At 34.9% G+C, this 24,943-nt stretch overlaps 4 protein-coding genes and 1 pseudogene across 9 annotated transcripts; 1 reads left to right on the top strand and 4 right to left on the bottom strand.

Moving 5' to 3' along the window:
• Positions 1-346: 346 nt before the first annotated feature.
• LOC125503592 (glyoxylate reductase/hydroxypyruvate reductase-like) lies at positions 347-1,546 on the bottom strand (the record flags this gene model as incomplete). Its single annotated transcript, XM_048664303.1, has 2 exons — positions 347-1,024; positions 1,075-1,546. Coding segments are annotated over 2 exons (999 nt in total), but the record flags the coding sequence as incomplete, so codon positions are not given.
• Positions 1,547-3,180: 1,634 nt separating this feature from the next.
• Positions 3,181-4,556, bottom strand: LOC125503436 (annotated as a pseudogene). The gene is made up of 2 exons (XR_007280851.1): positions 3,962-4,556; positions 3,181-3,911 (listed from the first exon to the last, which is right to left on the bottom strand). The product of XR_007280851.1 is annotated as a glyoxylate reductase/hydroxypyruvate reductase-like (transcript).
• A 1,224-nt stretch (positions 4,557-5,780) lies between these two features.
• LOC109544698 (coiled-coil domain-containing protein 96) lies at positions 5,781-10,755 on the top strand. Of its 2 annotated transcripts, none has more exons than XM_048663799.1 (12): positions 5,781-6,033; positions 6,095-6,262; positions 6,489-6,654; positions 7,158-7,242; positions 7,349-7,425; positions 7,638-7,661; positions 7,732-7,893; positions 7,949-8,121; positions 8,351-8,611; positions 8,668-8,922; positions 8,983-9,216; positions 10,358-10,755. In XM_048663799.1, the coding sequence occupies exons 1-12, from the start codon at positions 5,866-5,868 to the stop codon at positions 10,373-10,375; spliced, it is 1,791 nt and encodes a 596-aa protein (XP_048519756.1). In that variant the 5' UTR covers positions 5,781-5,865; the 3' UTR covers positions 10,376-10,755. The 2 variants fall into 2 exon arrangements, with proteins under 2 accessions (XP_048519756.1, XP_019770581.2); XM_019915022.2 differs by having other exon boundaries at positions 5,782-6,033; positions 10,348-10,755.
• An 80-nt stretch (positions 10,756-10,835) lies between these two features.
• LOC125503437 lies at positions 10,836-12,818 on the bottom strand. Its single transcript, XM_048663800.1, has 5 exons — positions 12,577-12,818; positions 12,141-12,240; positions 11,743-11,838; positions 11,123-11,281; positions 10,836-11,019 (listed from the first exon to the last, which is right to left on the bottom strand). Exons 1-5 carry the CDS (start codon positions 12,735-12,737, stop codon positions 10,966-10,968), a joined length of 570 nt encoding a protein of 189 aa, XP_048519757.1. The 5' UTR covers positions 12,738-12,818; the 3' UTR covers positions 10,836-10,965.
• Positions 12,819-14,451: 1,633 nt separating this feature from the next.
• Positions 14,452-23,321, bottom strand: LOC109544682. Of its 4 annotated transcripts, XM_019915000.2 has the most exons (6): positions 23,157-23,321; positions 17,357-17,817; positions 17,101-17,151; positions 16,571-17,052; positions 15,294-15,480; positions 14,452-15,117 (listed from the first exon to the last, which is right to left on the bottom strand). In XM_019915000.2, exons 2-6 carry the CDS (start codon positions 17,812-17,814, stop codon positions 14,898-14,900), a joined length of 1,398 nt encoding a protein of 465 aa, XP_019770559.1. In that variant the 5' UTR covers positions 17,815-17,817; positions 23,157-23,321; the 3' UTR covers positions 14,452-14,897. The 4 variants fall into 4 exon arrangements, with proteins under 4 accessions (XP_019770559.1, XP_019770561.1, XP_019770558.1 ...); XM_019915002.2 differs by lacking the exon at positions 17,101-17,151 and having other exon boundaries at positions 23,157-23,318; XM_019914999.2 differs by lacking the exon at positions 23,157-23,321 and having other exon boundaries at positions 17,357-17,983.
• Positions 23,322-24,943: the final 1,622 nt, after the last annotated feature.

The following is a 24,943-nucleotide window of genomic DNA, read 5'->3' as shown; positions in this document are numbered from 1 at the left end:
ATTCCATGTTTTCCCTCCCGTTTTTGCTCATTTCTCGGAGGCAAAATGAGCAAGAACGCTTATTTGTACATCATTCTAGACAGAAATAAATGGCCGTTTCAGAAAGTGAACCATGGATGGGGAAATGTTGGCAATTTTCTCAAAAAATGCTTGAATTTAAGAAGTTTTAGATTTGCGTGGTTTTCTTTGTTGCAAAATCCACTTGAACATGACGCTGCTTTTTTCGAAGTTTCTCAAGAACCATTCGAGCCAGAGAATTCGTTTTGGCATCGTTGGTTAGAGAATGATGATGGTCTATGCCGGTTTCATGGCCTTTTAATATTGTAAATTTGTGTAAACACTTAAATTAAAGAGAGATTCTTTGCAGAAAACTATAGCATTTTTTATTAGAAACATTGTTGCTCAAATATAAAAAATCTCAATTGGGGAGAATTTTCAATGCAGCGTTAATTGTAGGCACCTCTTATTTGTATTAAAACATAAAACTATAAGAAAAATTACAAAATCACTGGACACAAAAGCGGTTGGTCAGCTAATCCCAGCAAAATATTCTTAGCCGCTAGTTCAGCCATTGCGTTTAGAGTTTTTTTAGTAGCGCTTCCCAAATGCGGCGATAGAAACACATTTGGGAGATTCAGGAGTTCGCTGTCTGTATTCAATGGTTCAGGAGTCATCACATCTAAGCCAGCAGCGAATATTTCCCCATTCTTAAGCGCTTTTATCAGAGCTGGTTGGTCGACCACCTGCCCCCGGCTAATGTTGATTAAAACGCCAGTTTTCTTCATCTTACAAAAAAAATCTTCGTTGCACATTTCCCTGGTTTCCTCTGAGAGTGGTGCTGCTAAGAAAATAAAGTCGCTGTTCTTAACCAGAGTATCCTGATCCACAAATGTTGCTCCTAGTTGCTGTGCTTCTGGCTTCTCTTTGTGTCCCGTGTAAAGCAGCTTGCTTATATCGAAGGCTTTGAGTCTTCGAGCAATCGCGTGGCCGATGCCTCCAAAGCCGATTATTCCCACTGTAGAACCTAAAAGACGCTTTATATTATGTGATTAACGGTTTGGAGGTAAAACCAACCGGAAATGTCTTGCCCCAACATCCATTGAGTATCAAAGAAACTGTTCCATGTGCCCCTTTCAATATGCCAGCGTCCTTCCGTTACTCTTTGAGCTGCGCCTAAAGCCAGCAAAAGTGCTTTATCAGCAACAGCATTGTTATGTACCACAGGAGTGTTTCCAATTTTGATCCCTTTAGCTTTAACTTCCTGCAAATCGACGTGATTGTATCCTGAAGACATCAACCCGATGACTTTCACTCGAGGTCCAGCTGCGTCCAGCACTTGCTTGTCGAGCGGAACTCCGCCGCTCCAAAGAAGCGCATCTACTCCGGAAATTACCGATATTATCGAAGCCTTATCGAAACCAGGGCTGATAATTACATCGCACTTCTCTTTCAGTAGATTATGGGCGATTTCTGGCAATGTGGGGTTGGTAATTAACACTTTGAAGCGCGCCATGGTGGATTCACTGTGCGAAATTCTTGCAGATATTTATGATAAATTAAAAAACGAAAGTGAGTGTTATCTCATCGTTATCAGTCTCAATTACCACTTGAAAATTATAATAATTAACCGTCGAGGTCGCCGCCGGTCAAACAACCCAATAAAAAACAAATGTGCGCAATGAAATTATACAGCCAGATTAAACACTTTTGGATGCCACTGTTGCGCCGATTCATATAACATAATTTTTATCTGAAACTTTTGAACTCTACTTATTTTTTTTAATCTTATCTTTGGAGTCTTTGGAGCTCAGGACCAAATAAGCTGAACCTATTGCGAAACAATTGAAAATTAAGGTTCTGGATTCAGATCTCCTAAATATGCATATTCGGAAGCTTCTGAACTAAAAAAAATATTTTCTCAAAAGTAGAACTTCTGACTTTAAAAAAATGTAAGGCAGTGTTTTTGTTGTTTTCTTAAGTTAATATCGCTCTCCCTTAATTGCTCTAAATGGCTCACATACTTACTATCCCATTTTCGTCGCATGAAAAAAGAGTACTACGAGCTCAAAAGTAGTCTTGCTAGCCCCTTCTGAGCCGGAAACCGTAAATAATGGTCCATTTTTAGCGGATTTTGATCGAATTTGAGATTTAATCTACAGTATCTGCATACTGAAGAACTTCCATGTCTATTCTTCGATCAGGATGTCTAAAACCACTCGCTGAGCTTAAAAAACATACGTATTAAAATTTATCTTTGACCGAAGGAATTCCGGTCTAATTTTGCGAAAAATGTAAAACACCTTAAAATAAAAACAGTTTTCTAATATTTTAATCAGAAACAGTCGAGGTATTGGAGGCTGAGGAATACACATACACACACAGTAGACGCTTCTATTTTAAAATAACCGGCGATGTTTAATTCTGAACGGAAACTTACAAAATATTCGTATCGGTGAGCTTGTTATGCTACAAACATTTCATTGAGCTAGACAAAAATTCGCAAGTAATACTTCTATTTTTGACCGAAAATGCGTCTTCTCGACATTTGCTCGAAAAAAGTAAAATCGCTGAAAAATGCCTTAAATTCTATACGATTTGTATTGCATGAAAAAACAATATATTTTTATCAAACCTGGAGAACAATTTAAAATTATTATTTTTCGCTTCACATATGCGTTTACCACACGCCATACCTAGACATGAACGTCACTGAAATTTTGCCATTTTACATGAGTTTTGTAGAAAACACTTTTAATTTGTTTTAATAGTATGAGCGACTCGCATAGTACGGGAGAACAACCGAATAAGGAACAATTTTCCCATGAAATCACTACGGAAGAGTATTTCGTAACGGTCGATGATGTAGAAGCGAATCAGTTCGAAGCATCCCCAAAACCATCTTTTCCAGATGTGGCGGAGAAAGAAATCACTCAAAAAGTGGTAAATTAGCGATTTTTTTATGCAAAATTATTGCATATCAATCAGTTGAGGCTAAAAGTGGTATAACAAGAGGATCCATGAAAGTCAGAAGTAGTAAATTCAACAGAAAAAATTAAGTTCAGAACAGAATTATCTGAAGAAATGTAATTAATATGAGATTTGAGGAAAATAATGTAAATTATAGTTGGTATTTATTAAAGGAACAAATCAAGATTTTTGAGGATTTGATAACAAAATCACTTTTGAAATTATCCCTTTTGTTTATTCGTATTTCAAGTAGTGCAAATAGTTTTAATTTAATACTTTTTAACTGGTTTTAGAAGTAATTTAAAATATTTTATTTACACAGTATAAAAAGCTTTAAGACAAATTTCAAGCACGCACAATTCAGCATTAATTATCGGCACGTCTTATTTGAATTAAGACATAAAACTATAAGAAAAATTACAAAATCACTGGACTCAAAAGCGGTTGGTCAGCTAATCCCAGCAAAATATTCTTAGCCGCGAGCTCAGCCATTGCGTTTCGAGTTTTTTTAGTAGCGCTTCCCAAGTGCGGCGTTAGAAACACATTGGGGAGCTTCAGGAGTTCGCTGTCTGTATTCAATGGTTCAGGAGTCGTCACATCTAAGCCAGCAGCGAATATTTCCCCATTCTTAAGCGCTTTTATTAGAGCTGGTTGGTCGACCAACTGCCCCCGACTAATGTTGATTAAAACGCCTGTTTTCTTCATCTTACAAAAAAAATCTTCGTTGCACATTTCTCTGGTTTCTTCTGAGAGTGGAGCTGCCAAGAAAATAAAGTCGCTGTTCTTAACCAGAGTGTCCTGATCCACAAATGTTGCTCCTAGTTGCTGTGCTTCTGGCTTCTCTTTGTGTCCCGTGTAAAGCAGCTTGCATATATCGAAGGCTTTGAGTCTTCGAGCAATCGCCTGGCCGATGCCTCCGAAGCCGATTATTCCCACTGTAGAACCTAAAAGACGCTTTATATTAGGTGATTAACGGTTTGTAGGTAAAACCAACCGGAAATGTCTTGCCCCAACATCCATTGGGCATCGAAGAAACTGTTCCATGTGCCTCTTTCAATATGCCAGCGTCCTTCCGTTACTCTTTGAGCTGCGCCTAAAGCCAGCAAAACGGCCTTATCAGCCACAGCATTGTTAAGTACCACAGGAGTGTTTCCAATTTTGATCCCTTTTGCTTTAACTTCTTGCAAATCGACGTGATTGTATCCTGCAGACATCAACCCGATAACTTTCACTCGAGGTCCAGCTGCGTCAGCACTTGCTTGTCTAGCGGAACTCCGCCGCTCCAAAGAAGCGCATCTACTCCGGAAATTACCGATATTATCGAAGCCTTATCGAAACCAGGACTGATAATTACATCGCACTTCTCTTTCAGTAGATTATGGGCGATTTCTGGCACTGTGGGGTTGGAAATTAACACTTTGAAGCGCGCCATGGTGGATCCACTGCGTGCGTAACTCTTGCTAGATGTTTATGATAATTTAAATAGTGAAAGTCAGTGTTATCTCACTGTTATCAGTCTCGATTACCACTTGGGAATCATAATAATTAACTGGCGAGGTCGGCGCCGGTTGAACAACCAAATAAAAAGCACATTTGCGCAATAAAATTAAATCAATTTTTAACTGCCTGATTTAGCTGACAATTTGCGGTCACTTTACTTAATTAATAAGGTGTTTTCCAAACCATGATAAATACAGGGTTCGGAAAATCGAGGCAAACTTGCACATATGAGTGTTTTGTCCGTTGCATTTTTGAAGTGTTTTAAATATTAATTCAAATTTAAAATATATCGTAAATATGTAGAAAATCCACGTTTCAAATTTAATGTTATTTGATTGTTGTTTTCCAAACCGGACAGTTTGGAAGGTGTTTTGCATTAAGGTTTTTAACCTTATCTTTGGAGTCTTTGGAGCTCAGGATCAAATAAGCTGAACCCTTCTAATGCGAAACAATTGAAAATTATGGTTCTGAACTCAAATCTCCTAAATATGCATATTCGGAAGCTTCTAAACTAAAACAACATATTTTCTCAAAAATGGAACTTCTGACTTAAAAAAGTTATAAAGCAGTATTTTTCTCGTTTTCTTAAGTTAATATCGCTATCTCTTAATTGCTCTAAACGGCTCAAATACTATCCCATTTTTGTCTCATGAAAAAAGAGTGCCACCAGCTCAAAAGTAGACTTACTAGCCCCTTCTGATCCGGAAACCGTAAATAATGGTCCATTTTTAGCGGATTTTGATCGAATTTGAGATTTAATCTACAATATCTGCATACTGAAGAACTTCCATGTCTATTCTTCGATAAGGATATCTACTAATAAAATACTAATAAAACTACTCGCTGAGCTCAAAAAACATACGTATGAAAATTTATTTTTGACAAAAGGAGTTGCGGTCCAATTTTGCGAAAAATGTAAAGCACCTTAAAATGAAAACATTTCTGTATTGTTTTGATCAGAGACAATCGAGGTATTGAGCTGGCTGAGGAATACACATACACACACAGTAGACGCTTCTATTTTAAAGTAACCGGCGATGTTTAATTCTGAACGGAAGCTTACAAAATATTCGTATCGGTGAGCTTCTTATGGAACAAACATTTCATTGAGCTAGACAAAAGTTCGCAAGTAATACTTCGATTTTTGACCGAAAATGCGTGTTCCCGACATTTGCTCGAAAAAAGAGAAATCACTCAAAAATGCCTCAAATTATATACAATTTTTATTGCATGAAAAACCGTATCTTTTTATCAAACCTGGAAGAGAATTTAAAATTATTATTTTTCGCTTCACATATGCGTTTACCACAAGCCATACCTAGAAGTGAACGTCACTGTGAAATGTTGTCATTTTACATGAGAGTTTTATAGAAAACACTTTTAATTTTTTTTAATAGTATGAGCGACTCGCATAGTACGGGAGAACAACCGAATAAGGAACAATTCTCCAATGAAATCGCGACGGAAGAGTATTGCGTAACGGTCGATGATGTAGAAACGAATGAGTTCGAAGTATCCCCAAAACCATCTTTGCCAGATGTGGCGGAGAAAGAACTCACTCAAAAAGTGATAAATTAGCTAATTTTTTTTCATTATATTTTTCATATATCACATTCAACTTTCGAAGGTTGAGGCGCAACCAGACGACAACATTGATTTGGAACAGGAAGCACCAGAAGAGAAAAATCCGGAAACTGAAGAACCAGAAAAGGAAAAAAACGATGATAATCTCGAGGGTGGTTTTTTTGCAGCAGCTGCACCTGAAGAGGCAGAAAAGCAAAATGTGGTAGAAGAGGTAAAGTGTGACAAACATAGGAATTTAAAAAAACATTTTACGCTTTTTATGTGTTTTTTACAACAAAAACACTACGTAATAATTTCAGCGCAATAGCGTTTTCCTATCGATCAAACTTCCGCATTTCTTGAAAGCATTTTTAATTAAACCTAGTTTTTCTTTAGTTTCGTGCCACTAAAGTCAACATCTGATTCGAATCGGGATTTTTTTAATAAATCACTTTCAGATTTCCGGTATGACGGAAATTTCAGAAAACGCTTCAAGGACTTCAATCAGCCCGGAAGAGGCTGTGGTAGCTTTGGAAGAAACTACTACTGAAGCGGAAGAAAGAAAAATCGAAGATTCAGTTGAGGCTAAAAGTGATATAACAAGAGAATCTATACAAGTCAGAGGTAGTAAATTCAACATAAAAAATTGAAGTGCAGAACAGAATTATCTGAAGAAATGTAATTAATATGAGATTTGACGAAAATAATGTCAATTATAGGCAGTTCTAGTTGCAAATTGGTATTTATTAAAGGAACGAATCAAAATTTTTGAGGATTTGATAACAAAATTATTCATTCATTCATTCATTCATTAATACTTTTTTAACTGGTTTCATAATTTTGAATATTTGCATGAAAATTCGAAATTTTTTTAAATTACTCAGTATAAAAGTATTAAGACAAAATTCAAGCACCCGAAGACTGAAAATAAACCAAGAATAGCTTCATCCTTTAATAGTTGTTTCGCCCACACCTTGTTGGCAAATTATTAAAATGTAGAAAAAGTTTACTTTCGAAGCAGATTTCAACGAAACTTCTGGAACATTTTTTCGAAAGTGCCACTAATTTCTCAAATACCTTAGCATAAAATCAAATTATTTTTTAACTTTATCTTTTTGTTTATTTAGATGCTAGCGAATCTCAACAAATTCCCGACCTCCAGGCACCCATGAACAGGTCAACCTTAGCTATTAGACCTTCCTTGATGCCCAGGTGTGTACAGATTCTCCATTTTTTTAGTTTAAACCAAATTTAATTAATTTCGGTTTCAAACTGCATATTTTAATTGGAAAATTTAAACAATATTTTTTTGTCAAAGGTTTCATGACAGTCGTCCAAGTAGGGCAAGCAGCAGGACAGCATCCAGAAAATCATCGTTCGATGAGTACAGAAAAGGTAACTTATTTAATTATAGACATTGGGAGACCACACCGAGTTAAATAATTAATTCATACAAAATTTAAGTTAAATTACCATTTCCCGTTCGCTTCTATTTGCATGAAAGCTTACTCATGCCGTATCCAAAAAATATATTTGTCTCTCAAATCAACAGCAGCAATGTGAAGGAATAAAAAATGCAATTAGTGATTTAAAAAATATGTTTATAGATTGGGATCAACACGAGCCGTTGAGTGAGTATTAATCGTCAATTAATTTTAGATTTTTCAGTTATATTTCAATTTTACTCTGTTTAAATATTAGGTCGAAGTTCCGCTAGAGGTACAATTAGCAGCGTGCGACATGTGCATAGAAGAGACACAATGAGTTATGCCGAATTAGGGCCTAGAATTAGAGGTTTATCTGAAGCTGATGATGATCTGACGGGATTCGACATGGGAGGAGATGCTCCCATTTTCTTCGATGGTAGGGAGACCAGGAAAGTGTTGACTATTTCGATAACCATGACGATTTAATGCAGAAACGGTCGAAGAGGAAGAACAATCCATAGAGGAACAGGAGGAAATTAAGCCCGTTCTGGACCGGGAACCATATTATGCCCGACACGACCAGGCCATAGAAGAAATCAATGAACGGAAGACCCGCAATTTTGTTATTCAAAAAAAGTTAGCAATGTATTTTAAACGAAAAAAGGTATGTTGGGGATCTAAGTGGTTTATTATTTGTATCTGAAAAGCATTTGCAGCAGCAATTTAAATGAATTAATCTAGTTTTGCTTTGAAAAAAGTGATGCTTAAGCCACACTCCACTTGATTCTCTTTAGGTATTCATCATTCTTGAATGCCTTTTGGCTGATGCTTCCATTATTTTCGTTAGTTTTTATTAAAATGCGGTGAGAAAAACAAAAACAGGTTTTTCTTAGATGGATTACGTGACAAAGGAAACAGACTGGTCCTTCGACCAACAGAACAAATACAATCGAAAGTTGGAGGCTTATGGGGAGTTAATCGACTTTGTAGCCAGCGAAAGGGACCGGATTAGTCAAGAAATTGCCATCACTAAAATTCAACGGGAAACTAAATTTAAGGAACTCAGCCTCATGTTTAAAAAAATCCAAGCTAGAGAAGGAGAGATCGGTTATGGTCTCATCAATACCAAAACCGGTAATGCCATTCCTGATAAGGTAGGCCTTAGGAGCTTTTCTAGAAAATCACCAACATCTGCTGTTATTGTCTTCAGCTGGTTGATCGGTTAATTCATCGCCAGTTGATCCAGATGGGCCAAGTCAGTTCAATGCGGCTGACTTTTATCAAGTTGAAGCAAATGGTGCAAGAGAAACTGGATGCTATTGCCGACCTGAATGAAATCGCTCCAGGTTTTCTTTTGGCCGACTTCGAGCAGCTGAAAGTGATGAACCAAAGCTACGGAGATAAACTGGAGGAACGCGATGAAGAACTATCAAGATTGAGAGCAAAGTGCGCGAGCACGATTCAGGTAGATCAAGGCAATTTTCAAAGGTGCAGTTGCAAGAAACTAATGCGAAAAATGTGGCAGATTTTGGCGCATTTAAGAGAAAAATCTTCAGCTCTGCAAAACGACGTGGCCGATTTGATGGAGGAACGCAACGAAACGGAATGGGAATTTTTCAATGTTCGCAGCACATTAAATCTAACCAAGCAGCATAGGGACTACTGCAGGCATGGTATCAACCAAATGCGGGATGATTCTGGACTTTTGACCCAACCGACTTTGCTGCGAGATATGGAGCAAGGGTTGGTTGATGCCAAGGTACGAGGAAATAATAGTCCACAATCCACAGCTTTTGGGTGTGGGTTATGAGAATGAGGATTGATCAGTCTGTGTTTGCAAGAAGTAATCAGTTTCTTGAAAAAAAATGCTTTTGTATCTTGCTTGAAATTTGCAGTAATCGATTCAATATAAAGACCAACAAGTCTAATCCCGTTTTCACATTTCTCACTAACTGGAACATTTAGAGCTTCAAAAGTTTTACAATTTTTTAGAGAAAGAGCCATTTTACTAATGAACTTATTTCATTTATTCAATATTCCATTAAAATTTTCATTTTTGAAGCTTTCGCAGTCGCTTTGGGGAAATTGTTTGAATTGGAAGTTGCAGCTGTGCAAAAGGAACCAGAATTTTTCTTGCGCTCATTTGACCGTGCGACTTAAAAGCCCAGTTTTTTTTACATTTTGTACAGAAAAGTCACGATTCCAACCTTTGAGAAAAGTTTTCTTTTCGCTATTTAATGCTTCAGTTTTTGAGATTTTTTTAGCACTAGAGCATTCTTTGAGTATCGAATTTTGAATGTCGCATTCCTCACCACCTGGTCCGCACAGAAAAGCAGTTTTACCGCAGTTTTATAGATTGAGTTAGATTGTAACAATGGGAATATTTTCTTTTTTGTACAATCTGTGGAGAAGTGTTGGTAAATTTTTGCAAAAATAAATAAAATGATGCAAATTTTATTTCGCCAGTACGCCTTTAAAGTCGCATTTATGCCTAACAAATCTTTGTAGAGGAACGTCGATTTTCTCATCTGGGAAATTTTACTTTTGTGGTGCCTTTATAATTTTTTTAAAACGCTTTGAGTTGCAGAATATCGTCAATCTAATGGCGATTCGCCTGCATAGATTCTAAGTCGCATTTCTCCCACCGCTTTACTTAAAAACATTTTTCCCCGGTTCGGAAGAACGAAGAAGGCTTTCTAAGTGTGGAATCTTTTAACTTTCTTTTTTCGAGTTTGTGGTTGCCTTTGAATCAATCTTAGTTCACTTCGAATTTTTCGGGTTTTTAGGCCCTCGGGCTTGCATCTTCAGATGCATAAGAATAAACTACTTTCCTCGAAGGCTTATAAGCCAGAGAACCTCATCAGCAGTTTCAAAAAAGAAATAATTGCAGGTGTTGGCAGGTGAATTGCAGCATGTGATGGCCGAATACAAGAAACGTGCAAGGCAAATAAAACGGATCCGGACACGTATTGAAGAAGCTAAAGAAATGCGCCGTTTGGGCAGAAGATCCAGTCTGCGAGTACGAAACCCCTTTTTACAAGTCCGAACTGAACGAAGCGATAGAATATGTAGAGGTAGACCGTCGCTGATGATGCCGACGATAGAAGAAACGGCTTTTGATAGTCTGAGGTCGATTAAACCGAAAATTACGTACGATAGGCGACGACATCCCTTAAATCCCAAACTGTGCAAGAGGGCAGACGGTTAGGATTAATTTTCTAATTGAAGAGCAGGGATGGATTTAGTTAATCATATGCGTATAGTCCGATGTACAATAAACTATCAAAAATTCCAAATATTTGCAGCCTTTTTTTCTCACTAAGTGTTTCTTAATCGCAAAGCCATGAATAGTTGCCGCAGATGCAAGCGAAACGTTATATAGAAGAAACTAGATTTGATACTTCAGATTATATAGATTTTTAATAGTGATTTTTATAGTCAATTAATACATTTATCGATTGCTTCTACTTGTTATACTGCAGCTTCTAATGCGATTTTGATTAAGTCATTAATGTTTACATGTTCTGATGAAATTGTATATCGTGTAGAACACTTTCACAACCTGCAAATAAAATAACCAATTAATGGCGTTTTCTTCCAATTTTTTTATGCTTTGATTAAAAAAGTAGTTTTTCTGCTAAAAATCCGAGCAAAACACCCCTTACTTCGTTGAAACTTTCGTAGTTAATTGCCTTGGTCTGAGTAATTGCGCCCCAGTTCAATTGCTTGGGAGTGTTTGTTATTAAGAGCAAGAAAGTTTTCATATTGCTCACGTCCCACGTGTACCATTCCAGGTCGTATAATTGAAAGCACATTGATTCTATCTGAAATACATTATATACAGAATGTCCCGTAAGCACACTCTTTGGCTCAAAAGATTATCTGACCCAAGTTTTATTAACAAAAACCAACAATTATTTTGCGCATAAGCTATGAATGCTACAAGATTTTACAAAGAGACCAAAAATGTCCAGAAAAGATTAGTGGATCAACTGAAAAAAAATCAGTTGATTGCAGCTTCAAATAAAAAGTTCTGATAGTTTTTGTACCAAGGCACTTAAAAATTCCTCACTTGCTCAAAGAGAAAGATCGTACCTACTACTTTTCAGATATTTAAAAAATCATAATTTTTCTGAAGAATGTCCACCATCCGTCCGAATAAAAGTTATTGCGTAACTTTCAACTCCTTTTGATTCTTTGATCATGTGCTTACGGGACACCCTGTACGTTGATGCTATAGGGTATCGATAAAAATTAATTCCTCTCTTAAGGTACTTATATTTACCAAATTATGTGATAGTTGTCCTTTGTGATATACCGAAACGCCTATATAAAAATGTACCAAAAGTGCACCGCATTTTAAGAACCATGAAACTCGGTTCTGAAACAACAAATTTAAAAAAATAGATTTTATAAGGAGGATTTTGGTCATAAGATGTAAAATAATGTAGATAAAGTGCCATATTTAAAGCATATGTCGAATCTGTCTCTGTCGTTGTTTAATTTACTTAATTATTCAATACTCTTTGTTGTATTTTTAGTTGTTAATAAAACATGAAAATTTACATGTTACCTTTCCCTATATAATTTGCATTAAAAACAGTATTTTATTGCAAAAAATTTGAGGTGCGTGTCGAAGCAAGAGAAAATAGAATAAAAATAAACGACATTGAATAAACTTACTGAAAATAACATTATTGTTATACATATTGTACAAGGAAACATCGTACAATATATAATAATCTGCGCCGTTTGCATATGTTTGCGCATTAACGCATTACACCTGCAACAAAAGAAATTAAAAAAATGTCAATCAATTAAATTAATTATTACCAAAAATTTATGAAATTTATAAAAAAAGTGCGATAAATCTTACTCGTGATTAAATAGGTATCCATAGCAAAACAAAATGTATATATGGGGGCTTAAAAACTCGAAATTTTGCTGTAAATCAGATCAGCAATTTGAGTATTTTTGTTGCTTTTCGGTCGGGCAGTTACAACCTTTTATCAATATTCCAGATAAAATTTATCGCTTTATATTGAAACTCCCAGTCCATTTTATTCAATGCAGGGTATACGAAAGTTCGTAAACTTTTCTTATATATTTAGAAACGTACCTTAACAAATTATGATGTTGCTTAATAATTTTCTTTAATCCATTTTCGACAAAACTGCTGCTCCCACCGTGTAAGTTCAACTGCTCTCTAAATTCTTTAATGTGCAAACTCATTATATGAACTTGCATTTCTACTAGTTCGCAACAATAGTACAGATACATTGGAAATAATGCAATAACAAAACTTGATACAATGGTTTCTACTACGTAGAACCAGATCGACGGTATGAGAAAAAATGGGTAGTGCTGTTCTAAAAATGATACCAAATGAACCAATTGCACAAACATAATAAACAAATATATTATCAAAACCCTTTTTCCAAAATTTGCTAGTCTCTTCAAAAAATTCATCGTTTGCACACTCACTTATATATTCCGCAATTACTGAGTATTCATCCAACTGCATACATAATTCGTATATTGTCGATATGCATAACCAGAATACGAAGAAAAACTGGGCCATAAGGTGGCGTTTGAAAATGGTTCGTTTGATAATAATCTTCCGGTAAATGGCTTGATCTGTTAGGTCCAGGTCCCAAACTATTTCTGAGCTGATAATGTTTCTGATCTTAGAAAAAGCTTTCGAGGTCAGAAGAAATGTAACACGAGTAGAAAGAAGCTAAAAATAAAGATTAAAATTGATTCGGAATACCCTATATATATTGAAAACTCATTTTTCTCCAGTATAAACTATCAATACATACATCTAAGCATGCACAAATAAATAATCCATATTTAATCCAGCATGCCTTAGTATGCACTTTCAAGCAATATGCTACCTGGACTATTAACATAACTAATATATTAGCTAATAAGCCGTAGATTCCTATTCTCAACATCCGGTTGGATATTTCAAGCACATCAGTTAGCAGTGGAAATAGTAAACCTGAAAATCTCTATCTACTTTAATAGATCACTTTAATAGATTTGTAAGATCACTTAAAATATAAATATCGCTTTATTTGCCGCAAGATTTGTACGTACGATAGAAAATTTATCAGTTTTATTTTAAAAAAATCAATTTTTTTTTATATTTAATTAATGAACGAAACAAACAAAAAACTCAGCAAAATATCTCTGCTCAAACTGAACGATTTCTAAACTTGAAAATAATAATAAAAAAAATATTTAAACCCTTGCTCCACTTCTGAGAGAATTTGAGATGCTTAAATATATAAAAAAGTTGACAAAATCAGACACTTACGATCTATTCGAGTTTTTCCCTTTGCCATATTTTCAGGAGCTTTCTTGCGTATACAACGTGTATTGCTTCAAAGTGACTGAACCTAGGAGAGTTCCTTTAATTATTATAAACTTTTTCATTTTCCTAAACATTAATTTTTCATAAAATTAATTAAGTCATTAACAGATCGTTTTATTTGTGTACATTGAAAACCAATGCTCTCAATTATGCATTAATGACGAATTTATAAATTAATAAAATTTTAGTGCCGTTGCAATTAAGAAGAAACTTGTGAAAAAAAGTAGTTAGTATGAAAATATTAATGGATCCGAAAAATATTTGGTGCAAAAGTTTTATTCATATATTACTTTAACTCAAACGTATAATGTAGTGTAAAGTATAAAACGCCAATATAATACGAAATGTTCTGGATCTGCATTCTAACAAATAAAAAAAAACGCGAACATTCCAAGTAGAAAAACCTTCCGGCTTACGCTACCGCTGAATTATTATTTAATCTGGTCTCCACGATCGTGCTCTATGCGCTCCTTCAAACGCCCCCGCTACACTCCGCTCCCCCTTGTCATGCTAAAACAAACCGCCGATTTATGTGGAAATTTCTCTGCATTTAATGCAGCGCCAGCCCTTTGGTTGTATAGATTTTTTTGGGGTAAAGTCAATGAAACAAACAAATTGAGCAAATTTTTACTACATAAAATGACACAAAGAATTGATAAATAAACTAAATAATAAATAAACGTTGCTTAGCAATACAAATTAATACTAAATGGAATGTCGAAAAATCTTACAACTACAACAACAAATCGTATACGTTTTCACTACAAAGAAAACAACTCTGATAATTTTCATTGAAGTATTATTATTGATATTTGGATTCTTTTTTGCTGATCGATAAATAACAAAACAAATCATGTTAAAATATGCTGTACAGAGGCACCAGATTGTGAACTGCCGAATAAAATTTGTAATTGAAGCACCGAGCGATTTCAAACAAAAAAATTGTCAACCTTTTTAAAAAACATGCAATTTCCCGAAGAAAACACATTTATTCTTAATGCTATCGTACGTACAAAATATATCAGCTGCAACATGCAATAAAGAGTGGTTGACATTTTCCTTTATTTAACCGTAATACTGTTGGTTTCTTTGCTGGGAACGTTACATTCTTGCATATATTTTGTTATTCCATTGATCACAGTTTCTTTGGAAATTTTATTGCTTCTTAATGGTGAAAGAGGCTCTTCAGCCGGCCGTTTTGTCGCCGATGAATTATCGTTTTGAAATTTCGGATGTTCAGCAAAATCTTTCGTGTCAATCGATTCGCTCTCCGTATTTTGTCTAAAACACAAACTTTTTTTCATTTCAGGACACTCAATTGAAAAATGTTTTGTCAAAATTTGAAAAAATCTTAATAGTTTGATATAAATTTACGCATTGGAGGAAAATATTTGTGTGTTTTTATTTATAATATTGTTTTTTAATTCAAGTTAATTATTTTGCTCTATGGAACTTACCGGGTATCACAATTCGCGTTCATGCCATTTGGGATAAGGTGCTGGAATGTGGAAAACATGCTGAGAAATTGATGCCCGACGGATCGTTCGTAGTCTAACTTCTGTGTTTCCACCTCTAAGCGTTTTTTCTCAATTACCAGGTTTTCTTTTTGGATGTCAAGCATTTCCTTCAGGATGTTACATACATCTGAAAAAATTGCAGATGCACAGTAACGAAAAAGATCATAAATTTTCATTTTATATTTATCAAACTGGGAGTGTTCCAAAATTATTGTCATTTAGCAAGAATTCTTGCAGCGTTAGAGAACATTTTAAAAAATCCCCAATAAATAGGACTTCGAAATAGTCCTAAATACGATTAATAAAGTTTAGAAAATGTAACATAATTTATACAATTTTTTTGGAGGCTTTTTCTAAAGGTCTATTTATCTATTGAATGATACAAGAACATATAAAACGGGCGCCTTTTTTTGAACGTACTACGAGCCAACTTGAAGAAAATCTGCCGATCATTTATTCCCCATAAAGTTACTTAAAATAAACGTTAAATTGCACTAATTTAATTTCAAGTGATAAAAAGAAAATATTTCTTGGCACAACTGAGTCAATAAACTATTTTCAAAAAAATCCGCCATATTATTTGATCCTTCGTCTAAACTCTAAAACTTTGTATGTTTAAAAGTTAAGCATAGGAATGAAAATTATTTTGACAAATTTGCTAAAAAACTCCTTGGGAAATTTACGCATATTTTACATGGCAAAATCATATGAAGCAGAACTGAACCCTCAAATGCTATTCAAAAATTATTATCAAAAAGGCTTTCAGGGCCGGTCAGATTACATTTAGGAATGTTTTTCGGGCTTTGAAGCCGTGGTCTATCGGAATTTCTTCCTGACGAAAACATTCCTAAATGTATTATCAAAAAGTCTTAAAATGGGGACAAAATTTATAAACCCTACGGAAATATGTTATTAAATAACAATTAAACAATTTAAATACTAAAAAACAACGTCATTCTAACGAAAATTATTTCAGGCTGTATAAATACAGAGTGATACACTTTTTCATAGGCGGGCTTTAAGACTCTATTTTAAAGCAAACATGTATCATTCTGTATATGATTGTGAATTAATTCAAAAAATAATAAAAAATACTGATAGCGCTCTGATTAAACCGAAATTTCCCCCCCTACGTCCAGTGCATCTGGATATTTTTTTGCTCAAATTTCAATTTTTATCTCCCCAAAGTAAGGAACTGCAATAATTCCCAAACATACCTGAGTTGAAAGCTGTTGCAGAAGGATTACTGTTCATATTAATGGGAATCGTTTTCTGCGAAAACCCATTAGTTCTGTTTTGGCCTGGTTGCATCCCATTTAAAATCAGCAATGGAAAGGGCATGGCATTGCCCTTCCCAATACTGTTTGGAGAAATGGACGCTTGCAGCTGCGTGGGAATAGTGGGCGCATTCGTTTGCAAAGTGGGCGCAACTGTATGGACAGCCTGAATTTGAGGCATCTGAATATTCTGCTTCTGGTTGGGTGTTTTCGGCGCGAGACGTGGAGGTTTGCTTTGCAGATTTTGAGCCACCTTAATCCGAGGAAATAGCGCTGGAGGTGCAGCTGAAGCTGGCGATGTTGTTGCTACCGGCTGCGGACTCAATTCTGCTATGGGTAGTACTTTGTCGTCGTCTTCTATGATCGTGGGAGTGATAGTAGCTGGCAACGGTGAAGAGTTTTCCTCAAATTCATCATCGGATCTGGAAAGGAGTTTTGCGAGGAGGTTTTGAAGGAGAATTTGCACTTACGTTTCGCATATATCAACTACTTGGTTAACAATCATTTCACTAGCAAGAGAACTAAGTGGGAAAGAAAGTTGCAGATATAAGAAAGTTTTGACGAGCCTTTGACAACCCATCGAAAGTTTGATTGTAACTGCTGGCAACTTTGGCCGGACTACTATGTGTATAAAATTATAAATATTTATACTGTAAAAGCATCAAGGTGTTCTAGAGGTGTTCAAACAATTCCGGGCTTCATCAGAGAAATTGATTTCAAACTTACCCATTACTTATCGAAGAAGCATTGGTTTCGTAGTCTTCCGAAATATCGATCTGCTCAAATTCCTTTTTAACTTCCGCATTAACTTCGCTGAGTAAATTGTGGTTGTACACCAAATCCTGCCGCAGCGCATCTTTTTTGCTCAAAATATCGTCCATAGCTTTGAAATGGGGCCAATCTAGATCATCAGTCCCCACTGGTGCACCCTTATTGTCCTTTGTTTTCAAAATTTTATGGTACAAACATTTCAAATTTCTGATTCTAGTTTTGATTTCTTCCGGTGTGCGATAGAATCCATGTTTTTCCATATTGGCAGCAATCAGCCGCATTACCGGCGCCTTCCGATGTGTGAGGTATAATCTGTTTTGGACCGTGGGGCTTCCCCAGAGTTGAATCAGTAGCTTGGTTTCGTCCTCTCGAAAATTGGTAGTTCGCTTCTTTGGTGCTCCTTTGAAATCCATTTGCTACATGTAACGGAACAAATGCGGTTTTAAGTAAACAACTTCAGTGTTTTGTTTTAAGTGTACTTTGCAATTTAACTGAAACTTTTTATGTAGGTTAGTTGATTCGAAAATGTGCCGGTTTTGACGTCCACTACAGCTGAATACAAACCAGCATTTATTACTTATCTTTGGCTTTGGTTAAACTCATCTGCTCGCGCATTTCTCGCTTTTTCGTTTAATTCATAGCATACACATGTATGTTACTTTTTGGCCATTCCAGGAAGAATTTATCGATTCCACCAGTTTAGAATTTTTATAACTTTGAAGAGTGGGAAATATTTGTGTTTGTATACGATGCGTCTTCAGAAGGGTGTCTATTTGGTGTAAAAATAATACTCTCCTTGTTCTACGCTCTTGCCACAATATGTAATTTTTTCGACCAAAAAAAAGGCTACAAAATAAAAGTGAAAGAAGCAAAAACTGTACCGGGAAACCCTTAAGAGCCCTAAAGGAGATACTAGAAATATGTACTAGAAGAGCGTCCAGATTGCCCCTACCTACTAGCTCACACTCCATGATCACTTTAAAAGAAGGTGGACTTTTAGGAGCCAATAAATAGTACGGTCGAGTACCGATCATTCTATTGAAACTAGAGCAAAATTTTGCTTTGCTCTTGGAGCAGAAACTTCAACAGGCTGATCAAACTAAGGAAGTTATATTCAAAAAAGTGCTAAGGTCAAATAGTAAAAAGACAATAATCAAAGAGAGTGATTGGGAATAAAGTCTCAAACAATTGGCTTTGGTTGAAACATGAATCCCATAAGCGAGGAAGATGAAAAAGACTAAAACGCAGCGTTTGAAATACGCTTTAGAAAATGAGTTCAAGTGGTTTATTGAAAAACCAAAATTCTCACCAGAAATATATTGTCCAGTTTATTAGGCGAGAGAGATTACGCTTCCACTTTAAATGTTCTATAGAGATTGATGAGGATGCAGTCGATCCAGGCGACACTATCAGGATCTTATCGAGTCTCATCGACATCCAAGATGATTTTTTCACATTCAAAGCGAAATTTGCGAGATTTGCAAATTTAGAATTAAAACTGTTATTTATCCTGTTTTTTTAGAACTGAAGGAGGAAATACATTTTCCAGCAGATGGTTAATGATTTCTTTAATTTTATTATTTTTATTAAACATCGCCAAAACAGAGAAACAAAAAAGGTGTTTTTTTTTTAAGAAAAGAAAAGAAGTTTTTTTTTAATCAATAGGTTTTTCAATTTTAAATTCATTTTTTAAGAAATTAGGCTCCATTTTCCACAAAAGATTTTTTTACTTTTTGTTTATTTCCTCATTACTTCCATTTTGAGAAATACAATTTATTACCACAACGAAAAATTGAAATATCGATATTAAGAAAGTTAAAGGGCTTTGTTGAAAAAACGAACATTTTAAGTTTGGTCTTCAAACGGTTTTTGCAAAACGAACTGATCAAAGCATGTTAATAAATCCAAAGCGAAAAATTGACTGCACTTCAAATTAAAAAGAAAAACGTTTTCCCTGCAAGGAAATATTGCGTGTGAATTAGTTTGCCTGATAAAATTGCCATTCTGAAATCTCGTGACACCTTTCCTGACTTTTTAGGGGCCGCAATTTAATTTTTTTATTTTTCTGTATTTATGTATTTTATTGGCAAATTTCACATTACAAATAAAAAATCACAAAAGATGTTGAAAGTGATAAATCTCATAAAGAGCCCTAACGGTTTATTGGCTATAATTATTTCATCCGAATAGTTAAGACAAGTAAAGAATTTTGCTCTTCATTTTTTTTTATTTGATTTCATTAGTAGGTATTTGCGTTACTTCTTACGTTGTTAAATACCTTGAGGCTGAGAAACAATTTACTATTTTGTGTTAACTTTGCAATTAAGAAAAGATCAAAGTAAATTACTATAGAAAGTGATCTATAAAAATCAGATAGAATTATGATCAATTACGCGGTTACTTTAAAAGATCACTGAAGTGGTGAAGTCCCTTTAATTTTTAATAGTTATTTGTACTGCGAAAATCATTAACGACATAATGCATATTCTAATATTATATGATAAAACAAATAAATTAAATAAACAATTTAATAAATTAGAAAAGGCTTCAAAAACTGACTGATTGTTCTCTGTATTCTGATCTAAATTATTGGTAAACTTAAGCAGTTTCAGTCATTGCTTACAATAAGTATTTTTAATACAAACTCTGTCGCTAAAACCGACATTATCAAGTCAATATCCATAATTATACAAGTGCACCTGCCTTTTTACCCGTCCTGTACCTTAACGGTTTTAAGCCTTAGACAAAGAGCAAAGGTAATGTACAGAGTGATTCAGTTGCCAAAGCCAAAACTTTACAAGCGAAATGTACAAATAAAATAATATAAGTTTGCTTGTTAAATAATATTTGAAATATCCTTGCTTAAGAAAACACCGGGTGTTAAGGTTTGTTAATAATATTAATATTTATTAATTGCTGGTAAGCTGGAGGGATTTTTATACTTTCGACTCCCTTCAACTTTCGAGAACGACTTATATGATATTTGCTGAGTGCGGGTGAAAAGAACTATTCGAATTCGACAGACGATTTAACACTCGGTATAAATTTGCAAGTAGGGTAACGGTTCCGAGGCGAAGAGGGGCTTGTGCGGCGTTTATTTATTTCGCTTTTCAATCGGAACATGTTTTGTTAGGTACAAGGAGCTTTTGAAAACCGAAAACATTTTTCAGAAATACTGAGTGTTACAATAAAAGTTAATTTCAGAGGTTTTCTTGAAATTTTGCCACTATTTGCTTTTAGGTTTTTGAATTTGCGTAGCTTTTTATCATAAGAGCTGCTTTTCCGGAATTAATTCAGATTTTTGATCGTTTTTTGCTGCAAAAATTCCAATTTTCGGCTTTTTAAAGGAAAACATGCTTGATATTAAGCCACTTACATTCGAAAACATTTTGCATCGTGCAAAAAATCAACAAGAAACACAAATAAAAAATTAGTGACGAAAAAACCTGGACTGAACCAAACGGCATTTATGAATGTTTTTGCACAACCGCGCTCTTTCTTTTCAACATTCCGCCTCCCAATCTAAGGCAGTAGCAACTTTGCAGTTTTAGCTATTTCAGACAACACTTGGCTCTATACATACTGAAAGTTTTAGCAAAATTGACCAGAGCCTTTATTTTCGCTAGCCAATTAAATGTCGATCTAAAAATTGACGTGTTGACTTAACTGGGCTCTCCTCTTTAAAAATTCGCATCTTTCACAATAAAGGAAGTAATAATTAATAAAAATAATAAATTTTTACCCTGTTTAGAAGATATCTGGCTCTACATATGTAACAAGTTTCGTAGCCATCGCTCTTAATACAAAATTTTGCCAGATTTGTAAATGGCGGTCTCAAATTGTATGTCTTAACAAAACTACTGTTTCTCGCGAAAAAAATCCTGTCTCCCAAAAAAAAAGCAAATAGCAAATCAAAGTTTTAACTGTCTTCAGATGATACTTGGCGTAATAGATGCTGAAAGTTTTATCGAAAAATATTAGAATCTGCATTTTTGCCATCTCATTAAGTATTGATCAAATAGACGATTTGACTCAACTGCGCTTTCCCCTATAAAAATTCGCAACTTCCAGACTAAAGCAAATAACACTTTTAAATTTGCACTGTGTTTAGAAAACATTGGGTTATACAGGTGCAACAAGTCTGATAAACATCGCTCTAAATACAGATTTGTTCCAGCTTTGTAAATGCCGGTCTCAAAAGATTCATAATCTTCAGAAGACGTTTTGGTCCGCAGATGTTCAAAGTTTTAGAGTAATCGTTTGGAATTCTGATTTTTACTAGCTTAGTAAGTACCGTTTTCAAAACGAATGGTTTTAAAAAAAAATGCGCGTTTTTTAGAAAATTCGAGTCCTACATACTAAAACAAAAATATAAAATTTTCACCATCTTTAGAAGGCAACTGGCTTGATAGATGTAGAAAGTTTCATAAACATTGCCCGTAATATTCCTTTTAATCCTTTTATTTTATTTAGAAAAGTTGGTGTCAAAAGGATGTTCTTTCTCAACTGTGTTTTCTTCTTTAAAAATTCGCCACTGCCAAACTCACACACGCAGCAATTTGAAATTTTCTTGAGTCTTTAGTAGATGCTTCACTCTGTAGATGCTAAAAGTCTCAAAGAAATCGCCCAAAAGTCTAATTTTTTGGCGCTTCTAAACCATCTCGGATTGTCAGACCAATGGAGGCAAATGGATACGGACGTCTTGGATTCTCCATAGCAGCGATAAAAGACTAAGGGGGCACATTTAGGTAAAAATTGTATAAAACGTTTTGCGTTCAAAGAAATTGAATTCTTTCATGTAAACGCTGTGTTCAACTCATTTTTTTCGAAAAATCAGTTCAAATTTGGATCAGTTTGCTCACCTTGATCACTTAAAGATAAAGAGTTATACATAAAAAAAATTGATCCAAACGAAACGCTTTAATTATGACCAAATAAGAGGAAAACGCATTTTGAAACACTTGACTTTATCCGTTTTTCATAGATGCGCATGTCTGGCAGAGCTTTCATAAATACCAATAAATGCTTAAATGAATGAACAATGACTAATGATAAGCAAAAAAATGAATAATAATAGGACATTGAGTAAAATAACGGACAACTTTGCAATTCACTGAAATTCTAAAGTGAAATAAATAAGATGCGATCTGACTTAACGTGCCAGCTAACCTCAATTAATGAGCGTCGTTAAAAAAAATGTCCACAGTTTTGTAAAAATTAACTGTCATGGATTTTTGTGAATCGAATCCTAAATTGTTCGCAGTTAAAACATAATTTTGTATATATAAATATCTATCCACAAAACATAATGTTTTGTGGATAGAAGCACGTGGTGATGTGAAAGTGCAAACTGCGCAAATTTTATGCACAAGGCAAGATTTTTCCCCGTTGAACCTGCTTCAACCCAAAACTACATTTTCTTCAATATTAGATATAAATTGCGCATTATCATTAACTAATCTGTAGTTGAACTTTCGGGAAAATTGCAACCCCAAATAAAACTACCCTTTGGATATCAATCTGACTCTGTCCAATTGCTATCGATTTCTCATTTTCTGGCGCATGGTTTGTTCAATGCATTGCGCGCTAAACAATTTGCGATTCAGCTTGTGAGCTTAAGCGATACGCTTGCTTACAATATGCGGAAAAACGGTCGATCAATAGGATTTCCCTGAAACTCCAACTTACTGATAGCGGAAACTTCAATACCGGCACATTGAAAATGTCTTAAATAAATGCTGTCAATATTTCTTACCCGATTTAAGTCACTTCACACGAACGCTGCTGTGAATTGTGGGGCAAACAAAAACCGGCGCCAAAAGCTTAGAAGTTGTGAAGTCGATTCTGCTCGCTTCTACGTGCTAAACTAAGGGATGCTCAACCACCCTACTGAACTGGAATCGATTCTATCTCTAAAGCTTGCGCACTGCGTCGATCAGCTTAAGTAGGGAGCCGAATTAGCAGATTGTCGTTCCTTGTCTGGCCAAAGCTTTTAGGGTTCGCCTCGTCCTCTTTCAAAGGGCACGCATGGATGGCATGTGCGATTTGTTGTCGTTCTGTCCTTTTCAGAACCACGTAAGGGCTACTCACTTTAATTAAAACTGTCTCATTGTTGTCAGAGCGGCTTTGTACAGACAGCTGTTTTACCTGTGCGCGAAGACCTTTGCAGGAATTGTCGGCCTCTGGTTAAGGCCGATAGGAGATTTATTAATGTTTGTTAAACCAATTATCGATTTATTTGCGTTTGCTGCTATTAATTAGTTGGGAAATTGTTGTTGTTGACCATTTTGGAAACTTTGATGAGACTTAAAGATGGGAATTGAGAATGATGGGAAATGGAAAAATACACTTATTTACAAGAAACTGAGCGAAAATCTTCAAGAGAATTTAAACTTTAGACATCCATGTAGGAGATTTTATCAGTAGTTTTTAAATCGACCTCGTACTTCAAAAAATGTTTTGGTCACTTTCGAAAATTTTATCTAATGTTCAATGACACAAACATGATTGACTTAAAAAATAATTAATTGTTATTATTTAATCGGGCATCTCGGTAATTGTTAGTGAAATAAAACCGTCTTTTTAATCGAATGAATCATAACTGCCATTTTCCGATCAGAAGCGATGATCATAAAGAAGCACTTTTTTGTATTAATTTGCTCTACATTTACGCACTGATGATCCATTATATTATTGGAAAAATAATTAAAAATGCAAAATTTTTCGCTTTTCGCTCACGTAAAACTGATGTTGTTTCTGCCGATGAATTGACGTAAAACTAGGCGAATGATAAAACTCGTTATTCTGAACAGAATTGCGGTTTTTCAAATTAAAATTTCATTAAAATTCAATAAAACAACCATCTTTTTTACTTTGATAGCATAATTTGCGTTCATTGTTTTGATGAAAATAGCAGATTCGTATTGCACTTGAACAAAAATTTAGGTCGAACTTTACGAATTACCATCCATAGACTTTGATGTTATCATTATCGATACTATAGATAAGTGAGTATAATTTTTCTTTGTTCGGTTAAAACGTAGAAGTATCCGAAATTTCATTAAAGTTATCTGTTTTTTGGGATCATTTGTACTTCATTCTGATTTCAATCGTCGTGTGGGAAATTGCATGGGACAAAAACCGATTGACCTCAAAACACATAAAAACTTCGATTTTTGGATGAACCATTTTTTGTTGGATGTTTCCTTTCAACAATGTGCAATAGATGCTTTATGATTGCATTTCTTAACGTTAGATTCGATGAAGAAGTTAACGGTTCATACATAAAAAATTACGGCAACTTGCGACATAAATATACAAATAGATAATTTTTAGAAATATTTACTTTATTGTTGCTTTTGAATCATATTTTTTAGCAATTTTATCGTTAACATCATTTCTATTCATAACAGGAGCAAACTTGTAAAATTCCTTCCAGTTATTCCACTTTGCGAAATTTAAATATGCGACACGCAGGTGCAAGATTATGTACCAAAAAATTTCATGTTTTCCATCCCGTTTTTGCTCATTTCTCGGAAGCAA

Source organism: Dendroctonus ponderosae, unplaced genomic scaffold, assembly GCF_020466585.1.
Source record: "Dendroctonus ponderosae isolate FM_Combo_2020 unplaced genomic scaffold, Dpon_F_20191213v2 Dpon_F_20191213_2, whole genome shotgun sequence".
Classification (NCBI taxonomy): domain Eukaryota; kingdom Metazoa; phylum Arthropoda; class Insecta; order Coleoptera; family Curculionidae; genus Dendroctonus; species Dendroctonus ponderosae.
This window is presented reverse-complemented; position numbering and strand designations above follow the sequence as displayed.

Bases quoted from the DNA above. Each gene is read 5' to 3' on its own strand.
- LOC109544682 (XM_019915000.2), bottom strand. From the start codon at position 17,814: ATGGATTTCAAAGGAGCACCAAAGAAGCGAACTACCAATTTTCGAGAG. The intron at 17,152-17,356 runs GTAAGTTTGAAA...TTTCCCACTTAG, and splicing joins GCTTCTTCGATAAGTAATGG to TTCTCTTGCTAGTGAAATGA. The intron at 15,481-16,570 runs GTATGTTTGGGA...CAATTTTTTCAG, and splicing joins TGCAACAGCTTTCAACTCAG to ATGTATGTAACATCCTGAAG.
- LOC125503437 (XM_048663800.1), bottom strand. From the start codon at position 12,737: ATGTATCTGTACTATTGTTGCGAACTAGTAGAAATGCAAGTTCATATA. The intron at 12,241-12,576 runs GTACGTTTCTAA...CTTTTGTTGCAG, and splicing joins CAACATCATAATTTGTTAAG to GTGTAATGCGTTAATGCGCA. The intron at 11,839-12,140 runs GTAAGTTTATTC...TTGTTGTTTCAG, and splicing joins TAACAATAATGTTATTTTCA to AACCGAGTTTCATGGTTCTT.
- LOC109544698 (XM_019915022.2), top strand. From the start codon at position 5,866: ATGAGCGACTCGCATAGTACGGGAGAACAACCGAATAAGGAACAATTC. The intron at 6,263-6,488 runs GTAAAGTGTGAC...AATCACTTTCAG, and splicing joins AGCAAAATGTGGTAGAAGAG to ATTTCCGGTATGACGGAAAT. The intron at 8,612-8,667 runs GTAGGCCTTAGG...TATTGTCTTCAG, and splicing joins GTAATGCCATTCCTGATAAG to CTGGTTGATCGGTTAATTCA.